Genomic DNA, 13,406 nt, shown 5'->3' on the forward strand with positions numbered 1-13,406 from the left:
TCTTACGAACGACTGAAAGATTTCTAATTTTACGATTCGATTAGCGAATTATTTTTCAAAGACTAACGATTTTTTTGACATGCTGAAAAACAATTTTGAACAACACTATAACAATTTCGCCTTTGTCGTTCGCTCGTTTACATCAATTCCACAAAGCGATTATCGTTAACTAGCGGTCGTTGAAGCGAGTTTATGAACGATAATCGTTCCATGGAATAGGGCCTTAAGTTCCATGAGAGGTCAAGAGTTCAGTCTGTGGTATAGTCAGCTTTCAGGCCACGAGTATGCATGCCGCCTTCTCATAGCCTATGATAGACAAGTTGTCCAGATCGGGACATGATACAAAGTTGTACACAGCTACTATACAATATGCGTGGTCAGTGATTTCTTTTTTTTTTTTTAAGCATTTTTTTCTTTAAATTTTTGTAGCTATCAGAACTTACACACACACACAAAAAAAAAAAAAAAAAGAAATAGATCAAAAAACAGCATTTTATTTTATCACAATAGTGGAGCAGATAACCCTCGGCTTCCACAGTCTCGCACCTTCATTTAAGGGATATAAAGAGACTTTTGTACCCATTTTTTCTACTAGTCTAATAAACCTCAAAAAAAAAAAAAAAACTCCATCCGTATCACATATACAGCTCCGGTGCGAGTAATTGTGCACATAGGCTTTGAAGACAAAGTAAAGGTAATAAAACATAATATTATTTACACCTGGTTAATAATACACGAGTGCTGATCACATGACCCTCCCATCCAATTACTGACACCCATAGCGCAGCCAACAATAAATCATCATAGTGGTGGAGGCGACAGGGTTCACCTTTAATAAATCACTGGCAATCGGCCGTATTGTCTTGCACAATTTTTTTTGCATTGCTTGTGCTGTAGTGAAAAGAAAGCTACAATGGCCACCAACAGCCAGGCATTTAATTACCGGTGGCTGGTGGTGGCCATTGGATGCAGCCCTAGGGAGTCCAGGAAAACTTGGGTACAGTCTATGGCATAGGGCTGTATCCATGTTTTCCAGACAGCCTTAGGGCTGCATCCAACTTTTTCAGCAACCGGTAATCGAATGCCGAACGATTGGACTCATGCTGCACTAATCTCTATAAGCAGTGTAATGTAGAAGTGGAATACCATAGAAGTGCCATCAATGGACAAGACTAGCTATCAGCACCACTCACAAAATTTCTGCCTTTAAAGGGTCCACTCATAACCTTTCAATAGAACTGACAATTTTCGCAGTCGTCCCAGTGTTCTCCCCGCGCCTCCAGCAAATCCCTGAGGTTTCCATTAATCCCCAAATGATACATTCAAGAATCAAAAAAGAAAATTAATTCCAAGAAAGTAAAGAAAAAAAAGTGGCTTATTTGAAGTATTCAACGAAGACTGGTGCCGGCAGCCTGCCACGGACGCTGTATATCGGACATGCTTTGTATTCACAGGGCCAGTCAGACCAGGCGTACCGGACCGCTGCGATGTGGCTGCATCCTTTGAATAAGACTGTGACCACTCTGGAGGATGGCGCCTGCGCTGGAGCCGTGACCCAGGCGTATTGCAATTTCCCATTCATGTCGACACCAGTGCTGCAAAATACCTGAAGAAAGAAATCGACCAACACATTACTATGACTGTAGGGGGACACATGGTGGATCCCACTTATTGCACCCACATCTTTGGATATCACCCCCCCACAGACCCAAGTGAAGGGCCGCAAGCTTTAGGCATTGGGTTCAATCACCTCAAATATGTCGTCAGAGAAGTGGGTGACAAGCAGCTCCTGGTTGTAGGTTATGTTCATGTAGGAGTCGGTGTAACTGACGTCAATGTTTTCTGGAAATGGTCCCTGGAAAGGAACACGGCGTTCACCATATGCAACGGCTCGTGCCCCCAAATACAGTCTATAGGCCACAGTCTCCTTATCCCGAGGGTGAACGCTATGGAGAGACCAATGTATAGTCATATAGAGAAAATCACATATACACAACCAAAGGAGCTGACAGACACTGGGAATACAGGTGAATAAATACATGCTGACACTTGGGGGTCCAGGATAATGACAACATTTGGGGTGCCATAGGTTATTATAGACAGAGAATTGTGTTATTCTACCTTCCGTATGGAGAAGTCTCATCCCCCAGGTCCATGGCCACAGCCATAAATGTATTGGGCATCTTGGGGTTCGGGGCATAGCCGTAGTCTGCAGTTTGATGCCATCTGATCAATGGGTAGTTGTCTTTTGGTGGGTTCTTCACATAGGTGCTGAGCTGGAGAGAGGCAGAACATTAAGCTCATCACCAGAGGTGCCCCTCCCCCATCTCCCATCATCTCCACCTGTCCAATGACATTACCTGGACAAATCCAAAGGGGAACTTGGGGTCAGTCTGCCCCAGGGATCCCTCATGGAAGGAACGTCTCCAGTCCTGGATAAGAGCCGGGAAAGTGCAATTATAGAGATTGGGGTTCTGCCCAGTGTTCTGCTCCCCTGAATACAACAAGACGCTAGGGTTATAATGGAGCATAAATATGGAAAATAGGGAGCAGAGAGGTGCGCAGAGCCCAACAGGCGGAACAGAGGGGTGTGCAGAGCCCCCACAGGCAGTACAGATAAGTGAGCAGAGCCCAACAGGGGGAGCAGAGAGGTGCACAGAGCCCAAAAAGTGGAGCAGAAAGGTGCGTAAAGCCCAACAGGGGCAGCAGAAAGGTTCGCAAAGCCCAACAGGAAGAGAAGAGAGGTTCATATAGACACCGCAGACAGAGCAGAGCGGTGTACTCTGGCATTGTACAGGCTCTAGTTTTCACCTTGATACCATATGGCTCCCTTTATGGTCATGTTGAGCAGAGGGTGGATCATGGCGTTCCACAACACAGAGTTCTCACACGGCCCGGCATATGTATCCATGAAACGGTAAAGTCTGTAACACAGACAATAAGTGTTTGGATTGCAGAATACATTGGCAGGAGTTCCATCTGAGGCCTCTGCGTATGATCAGGATGTTGTGTGAGTTATAAAATATGGCTGCCGCTTCCCCACCGGTCACCTTGGGTAGGCTCTCTCTTTGGGGGCCTCGGAGAGTCCACATTTGGACAGCGCTGTTTTTGATGACCAAGCTTCCACCGGCGTCCCTCCCCACACCGATTCCACCAGTCCTATAGGATACTTCAACTTTTGAGCCAGATGTCGCCCAAAGATCCAGCAGACCGCGGAAAAATATGTGAAATCACCGTTTCCAAGGTTTTCTGTCCAAAACAATTAAACCATAATTATTTTGAGTGAATAAATGAGCATTCTTAAAGGGCCGGAGAAGCCCTTTTAGCTTATTTTATACAGTCCTGCTCCCCTGCTAACAGTAAAGTGAATGAGAAGATGCCTACGTGGTGTTGGGATTGACCACCCTAGATCCACCTTGGGAAGGTCCAACAGTTCTGTTTCCGATGACTCCAGGGCAGCGGTGAACAGACGGACATATGGGTATTTTGCTGCCTTTGCCTTCTCCTGACTGGCATTGAAAATCTGTAAAACAGAGAAGGAGCTAAAAGGTGAAGACACAGAAAGACCAAGGGGCTGACAATCAGTTCTGGCAGACACTTACGGTGGATACGGTCATCTCCATATTACTCTGTCCCCCACAAATCCAGACGTCCCCAAACAAGACGTCCTCCAGGTGGATACTTGTTATTTCACCCTTGATGTTTTGTTGGGCGATCAAGTGATAGGGTCCCCCATGATCCATGGGGTCCAGCACCACCTTCCAGACGCCAACATCACCTGGTAAAATATTAAGATGTGGATTACTGCTTACTGTCAGTAGGAGGAACATTTATTCTTTATATACCTGACCTAGTCCTAATCACACCTGGGGGCTTGTTACTATGTATCAGTGTAGATAACCCTCAGCAGCTCTACTGGTCATTACACACATTATATATATATATATATATATATATATATACACACACACACACACACACTTATACAGTGTCATACACAGAACCTGGTCAGAGACATTATCCATCAATGTGAAAAAAAAAATGCTTCAATTCACTACAGAAGTTGGATGCAGCCCTAAGGCTGCCTGGGACCCATGGATACAGCCCTAGGCCATAGGGTATACCTATGTGTATATATATATATGTATACCCATCCCTAGGGCTGGATCCAACCTCTTCAGCCACCAGTAATTAAGTGCTGCACACTTGAGCACATTCTCATCTCTAGCACCAAGTAGCCCAGACTTAAGGGTCCATTTACACAAAGATTATCTGACAGATTATCTGCCAAAGATTTGAAGCCAAAGCCAGGAATGGATTTGAAAAGAGGAAAAATCTCAGTCATTCCTTTATGACCTGATCTCTGTTTATAGTCCGTTTCTGGCTTTGGCTTCAAATCTTTGGCAGATAATCTTTCCGTGTAAATGGACCCCAAGGTGGCCATATGTAGTGGCTCCCTGATATATTTACCATGGACATTCACTCTTGTCTTTGAGACGGTATCTATTCCTCGACCAAGGGTCACCGTCACCACGGCTCCTACTTCACCGTACCCCCAGACAACGGCCCGGGCTGGCTTCTGCTGAAGAACCATGTGATCTCCATAATAGGACGCAAATCTGAACACGGCATCTGCAAGAAACACAATGTATATTGTTATTATTATGTCCCATCAGTCCCGTCCTCGCCATCCATGTGCATCAGCGCGCGCCATTCCTCATGTGACTATGACAAGCTGGCGGTAGAGAGACACACGTCCCTAATGGCTTTGGGTGCCAGAGTTACTGGCCCCACAGCCAAAGGGTTAACGATTGTTTCATTCCAGCAAACCTGTTTTTTTAGAGTTGTTTTTCAACTATGTTCCAAGAGGAGAAAGGGTTATGTGACCCGTTAGATCGTGTTCACACTGCTGTAAAACAGGGTGCTGAACCTCACGCCTGTAATCCACGCTGATCGTCAATGCATTTTATAAGATCAGACTTTGATTTCGAACTAAGCACTAGTCTCCATTTTGTCACTGCCCCAAAATGGTGCAAGAAAAATTATCAGCGTTGAGCTCCTCCCCATTTAAAGCAATAGAAGGCGCAAAAGACGCCAATTTGGAGAGGGATGAAACGTAGATTCCGCATTAAAAGCGGTACCGAATAATGGGGTGTGAACACACGAAAATTCTGCAGTGTGTGACCTTGTCCTTAGGGGCGTCCTCTGCTATCAGCTGAAGTTTATGGTCCCTTAAGACCAGGGATGGGGAACCTTCGGCCGATCAGCTGTTGCATAACTACAACTCCCATCATGCCTGGACAGCCTTCGGCTGTCCAGGCATGATGGGAGTTGTAGTTTTGCAATATCTGGAGGGCCGAAGGTTCCCCATGCCTGCTTTAGACACAGCGACAAATCGCTCAATCGTTTTCCGACTTCGAAGCAATAATTTTATTTTTCATTGAGATGAGCAGATAAATCCTTGCACAATCTCGTTTTTCTAACCATTTGATCATCGCTCAACTGATCGATTTTGCTTTTACACAATACAAACAGAGGGAGAGATTTATCAAACATGGTGTAAAGTGAAACAGGCCGAGTTGCCCCTAGCAACCAATCAGATTCCACCTTTCATTCCTCACAGACTCTTTGGAAAATGAAAGGTGGAATCTGATTGGTTGCTAGGGACAACTGAGGCAGTTTCACTTTACAGCAGTTTGATAAATCTTCCCCACACTGTTTAGACCAATCAATCTAAAAAAAAATATCAGTGAACGACGATGATTAACAATTTCTCACGTCACGTTGTTCTTATTTACACAAGCAGATAATCGCTCAAATGTGATCGCTATCCCGCAGATTTGAGCGATAATCGTTCCACGTAAAAGTACCATTAGAGACTCTGCCAGCCGCATGACTGCCCCCACTAGATACAACGTACGGCCATTGATTACTGTGAATCCCTTTTCTTTGCAGCATAAACACTGCACTCCCTCCATCCACCACCACATGGGAGACCTAAAAGAATAACCCCGCCGTCTCCCCATATGAGACAGGATAACCCTAATCTATAGATGCATTTTGCGCCGCTTCTGTATAGGTCACTGAGGGCAGGTGCTCGGATAGGAAGTGAAGGAGTGTGGGACTGAAAGGGTTAAAGCCGAGACAGTAAGAGGAAGTCAAAGAGATGAATCGTGAGAATTGTTATCATCATTAGGATGCCATTAAAGGGGTACTCCACCGAAAATCTTTTTCTTTCAAATCAACTGGTTTTAGAAAGTTATACAAATCTGAAATTTACTTCTATTTAAAAATACAGTACTTTTCAGCTGCTGTATGCCCTGCAGGAAGTAGTGTATTCTTTTCAGTCTGACACAGTGCTCTCTGCTGCCATCTCTGTCCATGTCAGGAACTGTCGTGGACAGTTTACTCTGAACAGTTCCTGTCTCAGACAGAGGTGGCAGCAGAGAGCACTGTGTCAGACTGAAAAGAAAACAACACTTCCTGCAGGACATACAGCAGCTGATCAGTTAAGGAAGACAGGAGATTTTTAAAAAGATGTAAATTACAAATCTGTATAACTTTCTGAAACCATTTGATTTGCAAGAAAAAGATTTTCACTGGATAACCCCCTTTAAGGCTGTGTTTACATAGTTCACTGCAATAACAGGTCAGCACTGCAACAAAACTGCAAGGTGTGTGAACACAGCCTATGGGGGGATGATCCTGCAATCAGTCAGATGTAGGAAGGGTTAACAGATCATGTGACCCTACCCGCCTGTCATGAGACTACGCTGTACTGTACACTACCCTTCCTCCACAATGACCTGGCGGATTCGGTGTTTTCCCAGCGACATGTTAAGTAACACCGAACCAGAGAAATTTTCTATTCGCTTCAGTCCCTGCTGCAGAAGAGCTTGCAATCTATGATCCCTGTCTGGGTCTGATGAGGAAACACAGAACTACAGGGCAGCCCCAGTGCAACAACTTCTTGTTTTGCTCTAGTCAAAGGAAAACCAGGGGGCTGCTAGGGGTGGAACTACAACTCCCAGCATGTCCTGGCAGATACCTAGTCATGCGTTATATGGGATATACTAATGTATACCTGCAGGATCTAGGGCTGTGTGCCTGACAGATGCCCAGGATCTGCTGTCCTCCTGGATCATGTATCAGTACCTGTACTCTGGATCATGTATCAGTACCTGTACTCTGGATCATGTATCAGTACCTGTACTCTGGATCATGTATCAGTACCTGTACTCTGGATCATGTATCAGTACCTGTACTCTGGATCATGTATCAGTACCTGTACTCTGGATCATGTATCAGTACCTGTACTCTGGATCATGTATCAGTACCTGTACTCTGGATCATGTATCACACAGAGGGGTCAGTACCTGCACCGGTGAGCAGCAGTAGCACTAGCAGCAGCAGTGGCGTTGCAGTCATGTCCACAGTCTTGTGCTTCAGCAGGAAGTGCAGCCTTATAACCAGAGATGGGAGGAGGGAGGGGAAGGCAGGGAGGAAACTCACATCACTCACATGCTACATTGTGTCTCACTTCAAAGCTTCTTCCTTATCTTCAACAATAGGTTCCTGGCTACTGTCCCCGCCCCCTCATCTGCATACAATAGAGGAGGGTCAGTAATTAAAGGGACAGTAACCCTGCAGTGTGTCATCTGTCCAATACAATCTCTCACTTCTGTCATGAATCAGCACAGGTCTGGGAGAGGCTGACTGCAGGACAAGTGAGAGCAATCTATTGTCCTCAGTTATCAGCCAGCCACTGTATAGCAGGGCTGGATTATACTGTGTACACATAATGTATAGCAGGGCTGGATTATACTGTGTGTATATATAATGTATAGCAGGGCCGGATTATACTGTGTGTGTATATAATGTATAGCAGGGCTGGATTATACTGTGTGTATATATAATGTATAGCAGGGCCGGATTATACTGTGTGTGTATATAATGTATAGCAGGGCTGGATTATACTGTGTATATATACTGTATAGCAGGGCTGGATTATACTGTATAAATAATGTATAGCAGGGATGGATTATACTGTGTATATATAATGTATAGCAGGGATGGATTATACTGTGTGTATATAATGTATAGCAGGGCTGGATTATACTGTGTGTATATAATGTATATCAGGGCTGGATTGTAGTGTGTATATATAATGTATAGCAGGGCTGGATTGTAGTGTGTATATATAATGTATAGCAGGGCTGTATTATACTGTGTATATATAATGTATAGCAGGGCTGGATTATACTGTGTGTATATATAATGTATAGCAGGGCTGTATTATACTGTGTGTGTATATATATTGTATAGCAGGGCTCGATTATACTGTGTATATATAATGTATAGCAGGGCTGGATTATACTGAGTATATATAATGAATAGCAGGGCTAGATTATACTGTGTATATATAATGTATAGCAGGGCTAGATTATACTGGGTATATATAATGTATAGCAGGGCTGGATTATACTGTGTGTATATAATGTATAGCAGGGCTGGATTATACTGTATATATAATGTATAGCAGGGCTGGATTATACTGTGTGTGTATATATAATGTATAGCAGGGCTGGATTATACTGTATATATAATGTATAGCAGGGCTGGATTATACTGTGTGTGTATATATAATGTATAGCAGAGTTGGATTATTCTGGGTATATAATGTATAGCAGGGCTGGATTATACTGTATATATAATGTATAGCAGGGCTGGATTATACTTTGTGTATATAATGTATAGCAGGGCTGGATTATACTGTGTGTGTATATATAATGTATAGCAGGGCTGGATTATACTGTATATATAATGTATAGCAGGGCTGGGTTATACTTTGTGTATATAATGTATAGCAGGGCTGGATTATACTGTGTATATATAATGTATAGCAGGGCTGGATTATACTGTGTATATATAATGTATAGCAGGGCTGGATTATACTGTGTATATATAATGTATAGCAGGGCTGGATTATACTTTGTGTATATAATGTATAGCAGGGCTGGATTATACTGTGTGTGTATATATAATGTATAGCAGGGCTGGATTATACTGTATATATAATGTATAGCAGGGCTGGGTTATACTTTGTGTATATAATGTATAGCAGGGCTGGATTATACTGTGTATATATAATGTATAGCAGGGCTGGATTATACTGTGTATATATAATGTATAGCAGGGCTGGATTATACTGTGTATATATAATGTATAGCAGGGCTCGATTATACTGTGTATATATAATGTATAGCAGGGCTGGATTATACTGTATATATAATGTATAGCAGGGCTGGATTATACTGTGTATATATAATGTATAGCAGGGCTGGATTATACTGTATGTATATAATGTATAGCAGGGCTGGATTATACTGTGTATATATAATGTATAGCAGGGCTGGATTATACTGTGTGTATATATAATGTATAGCAGGGCTGGATTATACTGTGTGTGTATATATAATGTATAGCAGGGCTGGATTATACTGTATATATAATGTATAGCAGGGCTGGGTTATACTTTGTGTATATAATGTATAGCAGGGCTGGATTATACTGTGTGTGTATATATAATGTATAGCAGGGCTGGATTATACTGTATATATAATGTATAGCAGGGCTGGGTTATACTTTGTGTATATAATGTATAGCAGGGCTGGATTATACTGTGTGTGTATATATAATGTATAGCAGAGCTGGATTTTTCTGGGTATATAATGTATAGCAGGGCTGGATTATACTGTGTATATATAATGTATAGCAGGGCTGGATTATACTGTGTATATATAATGTATAGCAGGGCTGGATTATACTGTATGTATAATGTATAGCAGGGCTGGATTATACTGTGTATATAATGTATAGCAGGGCTGGATTATACTGTGTATATATAATGTATAGCAGGGCTGGATTATACTGTGTTTATATATAATGTATAGCAGGGCTGGATTATACTGTGTTTATATATAATGTATAGCAGGGCTGGATTATACTGTGTATATATAATGTATAGCAGGGCTGGATTATACTGTGTGTATATATAATGTATAGCAGGGCTGGATTATACTGTGTGTATATATAAAACCCTGATGATTCTTCTCTCTCCTCTGTCTAGCTCTTTATCCTCCCTCCCATCTACCTCTCTCTCTCCCTCCCTTCTATCTATCTCCTATCTATCTATCTATCTCCTATCTATCTATCTATCTATCTATCTATCTATCTATCTATCTATCTATCTATCTCCTATCTATCTCCTATCTATCTATCTATCTATCTATCTATCTATCTATCTATCTATCTATCTATCTATCCATCTATCTATCTAGAAAATAAGAAAGTCCTGCAGCACTCCTCAATGAAAAAGAGGGTGGGTGCCAAGCGGTCAGCACACGGGACCAATAGTGCGTGATGTATAAACAAGTAGAAAACCGCAGCACTCAGAATACGATCAAAAAAGCGTGAAGTTTATTCCACCCAAAACTTGCGATGTTTCGCTCCCACACTGGGAGCTTTTTCAAGCAGTGTAACAACATGTGCTCAATACAGGTATATATGTGCTTACATTTCAATAAGATGATTGAGAACCAATCAATAAATAAAGTGCAAAAAATTCATATACATATTATGTCAGTGTAACAAAACAAATCAAAGTGCCAGCATAAGTGTACAATTACACGTGTAAGTGTAGTGATACTACATAAATGTGTACAATACAGGAAAATATTAAAATGAGGTAAATAGGCATAAACAACCAGCTGGGTACACAGCGGGGGGTCACTCACCAAGGAGACTTACAGGTGTGGCATACGTAACAATACACTCATAGTAGAACGGCATATGGCTTAGCGGTAACTGCCGGCGTCTCAGTGGCAGAACTGCGCATGTCAACACACTGACCAATCCGGCTCCGCTTCTGACGTCAGCTGGAAACCCGGTCAGTTTATTGGTTGGCTCATTATGTTTAGTAAACAAAAGTGACAGCACTATTGTGCAGACTGCTACAATATAAAATAATATATCCAACTAGTGGGCACTAACTCAGTGTAGCCAAAATCACTCATACCTCCCCGCAAGGCGCATCCGATTAACAGGGGGAGCGTCCAACTCGGCGGCGTGTAGTCCACCATAGGTCGGACACACATCGCTACAGTCAGACAGGATGAGAACAAAACCGCAGCAGAACCAGGACTGGCACTGCATGCGATCAGCTAACATCCACCCCTTGGGGGCCATACGCAGGGGTTAACAGTAAACATACACACCACTGAGTGGGAAAGTAAAATTACAAAAAAACATATGTGGAAATAAACGCAACAGTCTGCACAGTAGTCAAGTCTGAAAAAATCACAAACAGTTATATACAGCCACCGTCATCCTGGATCTTGGTGAACCCCATGTGTCCCACAGGAAACTTGCTTGAAAATTTCATATCTAGATAAAACAGAGAAAGAAAATATGTCAATATATTATTATATACAGAGCAACATGTAAATACAATGGTCGAATAGACCAGATAGAAGAGGTTCCCACGAAGACCACAAGGGGGCAAGGGCGAGGCGACTATCTGAGGTACCTGGGGAGAACTTTGAAATCTACATTAAGACCCCTTGGTTTGAGGGAGTCTAACTCATGGATCCAACGCAATTCTCTTTTCTTTAATATGGCCAACCTGTCACCACCTCTAGTGGGCACAGGAACATGATCAATAACCATCACCTTTAGGTCACGTTCATGATGATGCATCTCAGAGAAATGTTTAGGTACAGGTAGATCCATTCGCTCCTTGCGAATGGTATATCTATGTTGAGTAAGCCTAGTTTTGGCATCATAGGTGGTCTCACCGATATAGAGAAGGGGACAAGGGCACCATAATGCATAAATGATCCAAGACGTTTCACAAGTAAAGTGGCCTCTATCTATCTATCTATCCATCTATCTATCTATCTATCTATCTATCTCCTATCTATCTATCCATCTATCTATCTATCTATCTATCTATCTATCTATCTCCTATCTATCTATCTATCCATCTATCTATCTATCTATCTATCTATCTCCTATCTATCTATCTATCTCCTATCTATCTATCTATCTATCTATCTATCTATCTATCTCCTATCTATCTATCTATCTATCTATCTATCTATCTATCTATCTATCTATCTCCTATCTATCTATCTATCTATCTATCTATCTCCTATCTATCTATCTATCTATCTATCTATCTATCTATCTATCTATCTCCTATCTATCTATCTATCTATCTATCTATCTATCTCCTATCTATCTATCTCCTATCTATCTATCTATCTATCTATCTATCTATCTATCTATCTATCTATCTCCTATCTATCTATCTCCTATCTATCTATCTATCTATCTCCTATCTATCTATCTATCTATCTATCTATCTATCTATCTATCTATCTCCTATCTATCTATCTATCTATCTATCTATCTATCTATCTATCTCCTATCTATCTATCTATCTATCTATCTATCTATCTATCTCCTGTTTACCTAGCTATTCTCTCTCTCTCTCCCCAACAGCTAAAACAGTGCATAACTACTGCTCCCAGCATACACCAACAGCCGAACCAGTGCATAACTACTATCCCCAGCATCCCTTTTAGCTAAAACAGTGCATAACTACTGCCAACAGCATACCCCAACAGCTAAGACAGTGCTTAACTACTGCCCCCAGCATACCCTCATAGCTTAAACCGTGCATAACTACTACCCCGTGCATACCCTACCAACTGAAACAATGCATAACTACTACCCCCAGCATACCCCAACAACTGAAACAGTGCATAACTACTACCCCCAGCATCCTTCATAACTTAAACGGTGCAAAACTACTACCTCCAGCATCTCTCATAGCTAAAACAGTGCATAACTACAGCCCACAGCATACCCTAACAGCTGAAATAGTGCATAACTACTGCCCCAGCATACCCCAACAGCTGAAATAGTGCATAACTACTGCCCCAGCATACCCCAACAGCTGAAACAATGCATAACTACTGCCCCAGCATACCCCAACAGCTGAAACAGTGCATAACTACAGCCCACAGCATACCCCAACAGCTGAAATAGTGCATAACTACTGCCCCAGCATACCCCAACAGCTGAAACAGTGCATAACTACTGCCCCCAACATCCCTTTATAGCTAAAACAGTGCATAACTACAGCCCACAGCATACCCTAACAGCTGAAATAGTGCATAACTACTGCCCCAGCATACCCCAACAGCTGAAACATTGCATAACTACTGCCCCAGCATACCCCATCAGCTGAAACAGCGCATAACTACTGTCCCCAGCATACCTCAACAGCTAAAATAGTGCATAACTACTGCCCCCAGCATACCCCAACAGCTGAAACAGTG

At 42.3% G+C, this 13,406-nt stretch overlaps 1 protein-coding gene across 1 annotated transcript; it reads right to left on the bottom strand.

Moving 5' to 3' along the window:
- Positions 1-474: 474 nt before the first annotated feature.
- On the bottom strand, positions 475-7,486 carry LOC138769133 (sialate O-acetylesterase-like). Its single transcript, XM_069947377.1, has 10 exons — positions 7,377-7,486; positions 4,471-4,632; positions 3,603-3,778; positions 3,385-3,523; positions 3,051-3,249; positions 2,812-2,924; positions 2,361-2,494; positions 2,122-2,276; positions 1,751-1,946; positions 475-1,606 (listed from the first exon to the last, which is right to left on the bottom strand). Exons 1-10 carry the CDS (start codon positions 7,426-7,428, stop codon positions 1,376-1,378), a joined length of 1,557 nt encoding a protein of 518 aa, XP_069803478.1. The 5' UTR covers positions 7,429-7,486; the 3' UTR covers positions 475-1,375.
- Between the last annotated feature and the right edge of the window lie 5,920 nt (positions 7,487-13,406).

Source organism: Dendropsophus ebraccatus, chromosome 12 (assembly GCF_027789765.1).
Source record: "Dendropsophus ebraccatus isolate aDenEbr1 chromosome 12, aDenEbr1.pat, whole genome shotgun sequence".
Taxonomy (NCBI): Eukaryota; Metazoa; Chordata; class Amphibia; order Anura; family Hylidae; genus Dendropsophus; species Dendropsophus ebraccatus.